Raw genomic sequence first — 8373 nt, 5'->3', positions numbered from 1 at the left:
AATCTAATTACTGCCCAGAGAGCAGATTTATAAACTCTATTCTATTAATGCAAGCAAATATAAGTATTAGTATAAGTATATATAATAGAAATTGCTGTGTTGTACAGTAATCAAGTCTATCATTTAATAGAGGTAAGTTAAATGTTCAACATGCAGCAATACATGACAGTAATGAGCTATATATGTTTGTAAAAGTACCTTCTATATGTTACTGAGCTAAAGTCAACTGTAACCATATAATGATAACAGCAATGTCAAAAATAATAAAAATTCTGCAACTAAAGTATGTTGTATATTTTACACTTATTTAGATAAAATCACTCAATTTCTCTGTTTTTACTTGAACACACTATATTCAGCCAAGTTTCTAATACCAAAAAGTAGGTAGAAGTCAAGGAACAATAAACAATAAATATTTAAACTTTACTTACTATGGTTTCTTTAGCAGGAGGTGGCTTGATTTGTTGACTAGGGATCAGAACAAATGTCAAAGTACCATGCATGTCAGACTGTAACAGAAAGGTTGAATTACTTTAGAAATTTTTATGAAAATCATCCCACGATCTTATGATTAAATTCCCTAAACAGGATGATCCTAGTTCAATTTTGTGAAAATATGGATATCGATATTTTCTAGGTTTTACAATAGATATCAATAGGTAGTAGACATACTACTGTAATAACTGATGCTAAATAATTAAGAATATAAATGTTGTTTGTCTCTGGAGTACTGGTTGATGTTTGTAATTCCAGCACTTAGGAGGACATGGGACAGAATCACCAAAAAGGTCAGTCTAGGCTATATAATGAGTTTTACTTCAGCCTAGATTAAGAGTGAGGCCTTATCTTCAAAAAGGAAAAAGAAAAGTCATAATTTGTACATCTATATAATATGATAAAAAGCCATCCTCAAAAGACAATTATTCTGAGCGTGGTGGCAAATGCCTTTAATCCAGTACTTAGGATGTACGGGTAGGTGCATCTCTCTGAGTTTGAGGCCTGCCTAGTCTACATAGTAAGTTCCAGGACAGCCAGAATTTCATATAAAACCAAGGAAAGAGAGAGGATGACTCATCAATTAAGAGCACTCATTGATCTTGCAGAGAATTTGGGTTTGATCCCCAGCATCCGTAGGGAGGCTCACAACCATATGTAACTCCAGCTCTAGGGGATCTCATGGCCTTTTCAGATTTTTTTCAGATACCAGGCATGTATCACATGGAACATATACATACATGCAAACAAAACACTTACACATAAGCAAATCTTAAAAACTCTTTTTATAAGGGTGATTAGAAGTGAGTACCTGATTATGCTAGCATTGCCCAACAGAATTTGCTCAACAGAAATGTGCTGCGGCTATCTCTCAAGATGACAGCCATTAACTACACAATAAATCTTGTTCAACTGTGGCTAGTGAGAATAAGAAACTGAATTTTAATTCACCAGGCATTCACTGGATGTCTAGACACACATAAAATAAAAATAAATCTTTAAAAAATAAAAAGAAAAAAAAAATAAAGCTATTATATAATAAGGCTCAAAGTAAATAAAAACAAACAAAACAAAAACCAAACATAAAATAAGGAAAATTGACAAATACTGTAAAGTTAGGCCAGACTATCTTATACTCATACTCACCAGTTATTGAGAAAGTGACCTGAAATAATCCCTTCTAGTTTAATAACAAAGTAGGTTTTTTAAATGAATCAATTATTATTCTACAGCTTGAACGTACCAATAAATCAAAAACCTCATTGACATCCTTCCCCCGAATCTCAATGCCGTTGATCTCCAGAACCTCGTCTCCTTCGTGTAAGAGCCCACTCTTCTCTGCGGCACCGCCTTTCACGATCCGGCTGATGATGACAGAATCCATTTCATTACGAACCGTGGCACCCTAAAAACACCCAACATCTAATTTAAACATAAAAATGTAATTTTTGTTAAGCATTTCATTTTTAAATCCTATTTTTTAATCTAATAAGACCAGTCTTTATCTGAGAATAAATTCACTCACATGGCTACAGTTAACAACTAATTACACATGAAAGCAAAGCATTCCCCCAAAACACTGTTTCAGAAATACTTTTCTCATTAAAATTCTGAAATCACACAGATTTCTGATGCATATAATAACAGAAAAATGTACTCAGTGTTTAAAGACATGAAAATCAAATCATAATTCTTTTCTTCTGGATCCTATTTCAAGAGCTAGAAAACATCTCGGCATAACTAATAAACACAGGGACTAATTATAAATAATTTCTTAAAATACAACTAAGGGGTAAATAGCAATGTGATTAATTATAAAAATCAAGCTAGGAGGTGGTGGTGCACGCCTTAAATCCCAGCACTTGGGAGGCAGAGGCAAGCAGATCTCTTGAGTTTGAGGCCAGTCTGGTCCAAAAAAGCTAGTTCCAGGACAGCTAGGACTGTTACACACAGAAACCCTGTCTTGAGAAGCTACAGAGAAACCCTGTCTTGGAAAAAAAAAAAAAAAGAGAAAAAGTTAATTACAGCAGCAGTCAGTTCATATTAAAATGTAGTAAATACTAATATTTACTATACAAATCAGAAGAACAGTGAAAAAATATACTCAAAATCTAGAAATGTAAGAAACAAGATAAAATTTATTTTCTGGGGCTCAGTGGTTAACAGCACTTGCTGTTCCTTCAAAGGACCCGGGCTTTGTTCTCAGCAACCACACAGGGCGGCTCACCAACCCCTTTAACTGCAGTTCCAAGGGCTACAACTTCTTTTCCTGGCACATTCATGTGTCCCACATACGTGCACTCAAGCATATACACACAGTGAATATAAAACAATATAAAACAAATCTTTTACAAAACACCTAATTTTCTGAAGAATTTACATTATTATTGTCATAACTTTCCGTTTTAATCTCCTGGAAGAAACTAGTTATATAAACTGCTTATACATTCTTTTTTTAAAAAATTTTTTACTACCCTATTTGTGTGTGTATGTGTGCATGTGTGTGCAATGCAAAAGTCCTCAATCACTTTCTTTTTTTTTTTTTTTTTTTTTTTTGGTTTTTCGAGACAGGGTTTCTCTGTGGCTTTGGAGCCTATCCTGGAACTAGCTCTGTAGACCAGGCTGGTCTCGAACTCACAGAGATCCGCCTGCCTCTGCCTCCAGAGTGCTGGGATTAAAGGCGTGCGCCACCACCGCCTGGCTCTCAATCACTTTCATAGTTGGAAACAAGGTCACTAAACCTGAAGCTGACTGATTTGGCTAGGCTGGTGGCTTGCCAGGCTCCAGGAGTCTGCTTGTTGCTGAGAGAGCTGGGATCACAGACATATGCCACCATGCTGGCTCTTCACAGAGGTGCTGGGGTGCACCTTCAAATGTTTATGCTTGTGGACCAAGCATGCTCCAATGAAGCCACCTACCTAGCTCCCAAAGATCATATTTTCCAGCTGTCATTGTAAAGAGTAAGTCATGCTCTTTGACCCTCAATAAGTATTCCATAAGCTTTTATTTTCACTAAATTGTGAGTAGACAGGCAATAAAATTAATTTTTCAACCAAATAAGGGTTATGAGCAAGAGCATATTTGAACTCCAACAAATTAACCCACAAAGAGAAAACTCTCCAGGAACATAACAGGATCTTCAACTGTGTACCACATGAGATCTTTGTATAGAAGAAAATCTCAGATCAGACGTGGGAACACTTACCAATGGAATATCACGAGCCTTTTCTATACGAACTATTTTTACAGTTTCTCCTCCATACTGGCCGATACTTTCATACACTCTCTCATCTGTAATGGGTTCTAGCTGCATTTCCTGCTCAGCAACCTTATCATGGGCCAGTAAAAGCGCCTATTTCAAAGAAACCCACAGTATTTTAAGTAAGAACACGACCGTAGTAAGACTTAGTTTCTTCATGCACATAGTATTATGACCAAGTCCTTAAAGGCTTAAAATGCCAGATAATCATACAAGGATTTTTTGTCCAGTTTTAAAATAATCTATTTAAAAACATGATTAGGATAGTTTTACATATAAAAACGTATAACCCAACAATTACTTTTCAGAAAGAACTACAAACACAAATGCTAGAAATATATACAATGTTTTGTGCTTTCTCTACCTGAATATGTGGAGCATTTAACAAAGCAGTTAATTCTTGTCCTTCCTTCTGATGTACAGGCTTTAAAACAGTTTGTACCTAAGAAATTTAAAAAAATTATTTTTTTTGGTTCATAGAAATTAACAAATAAACATAGCATCTATGTAATGTAGTACTTTTATTTTTAAGTGAGAATCAAAATTTAAAAAAGCACTTATAGTGAAGAAAACACTAAAGGAATATATGAATAAAAAACCGTCTCCCACAGACTTTTCAGTTTTGTTATGAGTAAAAATTACACTTTTTTGAAAGCATACTCCAAATGTGGTATTTACATCTGCAAATGAACCATTTCCATTTCAAACGTTTCTCCCAACACAGCATAAAATACATGAATGATTTTAAGACAGAAGATATGCTCTACCAGTTAGTTATCATGCTACTTTAGAGGTTTTTAGAAACTACATTAAAAATCAGAGATGTTGCTGGGCAGTGGTGGTGCACGCCTTTAATCCCAGCACTAGGTAGGCAGAGGTAGGTGGATCTCTGTGAGTTCAAAGCCAGCCTGGCCACCTGGTCTACAAGCGCTAGTTCTAGGACAGATATCCAAAGAAACCCTGTAAAACAAACACAACACAACAAAGCAAAACAAACAAACAAACAAACAAAAATCTGAGATGTCAATTTAAAGTTCTACACTTACAAGAAAAATGAACAATGTGTTCTTGAGAAAACACCCACAGTTATGGTAAGTTTTTCGGGCCACTGTGTCTGTCTTTATAGGCAGGCTGAACTCTTCAAAGGCTGACTAAATGACCTCAGTCTGTGTCTGCATTGTGTTCTTTCCTAATACTGATGGATGGCTTAAGTGACCATAGGTAGTGTCTACTTTCCCATCCTTTTCAAAGAATCAGCTATACTCTTCCTATTAGGAAATTTAATTATTCTTTCCTATTTCCTTGGCTTCTAGTTACTTGAACTAAAAATGATGTCCACTTATTTGCAATTTTCAATTTCTTACCAATGAATATTGAGGCAGGTATGTTTCTCTGAATACTACTGTCTCCCAAAGATTACACTGTGTGTTCTTACTGTTCAGGCCTCATTTCTGCCTGTGTACCTCCGAACCCCATAGCCTCTCCAAAATGTACACTGTAACAATGTGGACTACAAAACCAAAATTATCACTATTTGTGAAATTTAAAGAGTAAGCAAGGATTAAAACAGGAATTCTATATCACTTATGGCTATTTTATTAGCAATTCTCCAATTAAACCTATCAGATGACAAGATGAGGACCAATTTTTACCACAACAAGCATACCAAGGCAGTGAGGAGAGCTGGAAACGTGGCTCTACAGTTAAGAGTGCTTGTGTTCTTGTAAAGGATTGGAGTTTGATGCCCAGCACCCATAGCAGGCAGCTCACAACCACCTGTAACTCCAGACCAAAGGGATCTGATGTTTTCCTCTGGTCCCTGCAAGCACCCATACATACATACATGTACACACACACACACACACACACACACACACACACACACACACACACCCTAAAATACTGTGATCGTGCTGGGTGTAGTGGTGTGTGCTTTAATCCCCTCACTCCGCAGGCAGGAGGATTCCTGTGAGTGCCGGGTAGACCAGGGCTACCAGTGCAATGCTGCCTAACAAAGTACTGAAACTACTCTGTCCCCTAGTTTTGGTACCTAGAAACTACAAGACAACGCTTTTCTTTTGAAACTTCATGAAAATGACACTATTAATTAAAAATTTATAATCCTTGACCAAAACACCTTTCAACTGCTGGAGAAAGCAACTCTGAGAGGGAAGGACAGTTTTGAATTAAAAAAATATATATATCAAGACTTTATAAAAGCTACAAATCAATCCAATAATAATATTCTACAGACAACACTTTTTTCCTGCTTCTACTCTTTATTTATTTGTTTGTTTGTTTGATTTTTGAGACAGGGTTTCTCTGTAGCTTCGGAGCCTGTACTGGAACTAGCTCTTGTAGACCAGGCTGGTCTCAAACTCACAGAGATTCACCTGTCTCTGCCTCCTGAGTGTATCACCACCACCTGGCCTGTTTCTACTTTTAAGTCAGTTCCTAAGCATCTCTGAAATCTTTCTTTAAAAAACAAAACAAAAAAACAGAAGTCGGGCAGGGTGCCACATGCCTTTATTTGTAGCACTCAGGAGGCAGAGGCAAGCAGATGTCTGAGTTTGAGGCCAGCCTGGTCTACAGAGTGAGTTCCAGGAGAGCTAGGGCTACATAGAGAAACCCTATCTTGAAAAACTAAAACAAACCAAAACAAGAAAACTAGAACTCTGATAAACACTCCCTTCTCTACCAGCAAGCTCCCAAACCTAGCGTCAACACACATCATTAGCTGAAGAAACTGAAGGACTGTTCTTACATGTTACTGTCCCCTTCCCAAAGCATATAATCAGAATATATTAAAAAGACACCACTACACCTCACATTTGAGGATCAGTAACCGGAAAGCTGGCAAGCTGGTTCAGTGGGTAAAGGCATTTGCCATCAACCTGACAACCCAAGTTCAAGTCTCAGAATGCACATGGAGGACGGAGAACTGACTCCTGAAAGTTTTGCTCTGATCTCTACATTCACACACAGCATGTACACGCACACACACAGTAAACAAATGTTAAAAAAAATTTAAATTGAACCAGTAATAGGAAACAATTTCAACAGGTTTAAGTGACCAAACACATTGTGGGATAGTCACACAATAGAATACTACTCAAAACATTACTAACTACTGGGGCTGAAACTCAAGTGAGTGGCAATGTGCTTACCATGTGTGAACTGTTAGGCTTGATAAAGCACAGAAGAGATGAACCTCAAGATTACACTGAGCAGAGGAAATCAGACACTGTCATGGTTTGATGTGAAATGACCCCCACCCCCCTGCTCATATTTTTGCACATCTTTTCCCCATCTGGTGGTGCTGTTTTGTGAGGTTACAGAGGGTAAGGACTGCGGAGTTTATGTGTGCATGTGCTATAGGTTCTAACTCTGTCTCCAGCATCTAAGTCTGTTTCTGACCACCAAGACAATGTAGCCAGCTGTCCTACAGTCCACTGCCAATGAGCTACCCCAATGCCTCACCTTTCCAACCAGGATGAGCTATGACCTCACAAATCCTGTGAGCCCAAACAAATCCTCCCCATTTAAGTTGTTTCATACCAGGTACTTAGCCACACTGACAAGAAAAATAACAAAAGAGCAAATATTGTCTATTTATCTGGCATGTTCATAAATGGCAAATTAGTAAAGCAGGAAGCTGATTAGCTTATAACAAAAGGGGCAAAAGAGTAGAAGAGGTAGTTACTGTCCAGGGCCTTGAGCAAGCTTTGTGGATGGTGGATGTTTTAGTGACTTGTGGGTAGGTGGAAGATTTCATAGGTGCACACATAGATATTTACACTGAGCCAACCACGAAACAGCAATTTTTAACAATTATATCTCAATAAAACTGGACATACACACACATGAAGGAAATCTCTATGTATATAGTTATTCCTTAGTATGACACAGAATTAGTTACAGGAACTCTTTTGTTCCTTACATAAGTCCAAAGTCACTTGAGTTTCTTCTACAAAAAGGCAGAGTATCTGCATGTAACTAGCAGGCTTTCCCATCCATATACTTTTTTCCCCCTACTAATGATACCTAATAGAATAGTTGTGTAGTATTGTTTGTGTTCAGTACAGATTTAAATTCTTTCAGAAAACTAGGCTGACTCTGAGATGTGCAGACCAGTGACACAGAGGGGCAACCTTTTGTTTGTTTCTCTATAGTCCTTGGGACTGAATCCTGGGCTTCACACATGCTAGGCAAGCACTCTAGCCCTGAGCTCTATAATCAGACCTGGAAGCTATCTCTATACTTACCAGTGAGCTATCTTTCCAGCCCCAATTTACACTTTTTCAAAAGAAAAGATTGTTAACTTGAATTTCATGGAATAAACGTTTGCTTATCTAACCAACATGAAATCATCCTGTTCAAACTGTCTGTAAGAGTATTAAATAACTATCTATCTATCTATCTATCTATCTATCTATCTATCTATCTATCTATCTATCTATCTATCTATCTATTTGGTTTTTCGAGACAGGGTTTCTCTGTAGCTTTGTGGCCTGTCCCGGAACTACTATCTATCTATCTATCTATCTATCTATCTATCTATCTATCTATCTATCTATCTATCTATCTATCTATCTATCTATTTGGTTTTTCGAGACAGG

The 8373-nt window shown here is 37.2% G+C and overlaps 1 protein-coding gene across 6 annotated transcripts in view; it reads right to left on the bottom strand.

Annotated features, from left to right (window-relative positions):
- Mpp5 (membrane palmitoylated protein 5) overlaps nucleotides 1-8373 on the bottom strand; it is a 95523-nt gene that overhangs the window by 13281 nt on the left and 73869 nt on the right. For all 6 annotated transcript variants that reach the window (XM_013345906.1, XM_005343251.3, XM_013345889.2 and 3 more), the window contains 4 exons: nucleotides 4119-4196; nucleotides 3701-3847; nucleotides 1739-1900; nucleotides 432-509 (listed from right to left, as the gene is read on the bottom strand). In XM_013345906.1, the coding sequence (XP_013201360.1) occupies nucleotides 432-509; nucleotides 1739-1900; nucleotides 3701-3847; nucleotides 4119-4196 (465 nt within the window). The remainder of the gene's footprint in view (nucleotides 1-431; nucleotides 510-1738; nucleotides 1901-3700; nucleotides 3848-4118; nucleotides 4197-8373) is intronic.

Source organism: Microtus ochrogaster, chromosome 1 (assembly GCF_000317375.1).
Source record: "Microtus ochrogaster isolate Prairie Vole_2 chromosome 1, MicOch1.0, whole genome shotgun sequence".
Taxonomy (NCBI): Eukaryota; Metazoa; Chordata; class Mammalia; order Rodentia; family Cricetidae; genus Microtus; species Microtus ochrogaster.
The sequence above is the reverse complement of the archived record's forward strand: the minus strand, read 5'-3'. Positions and strand labels throughout refer to the sequence as shown.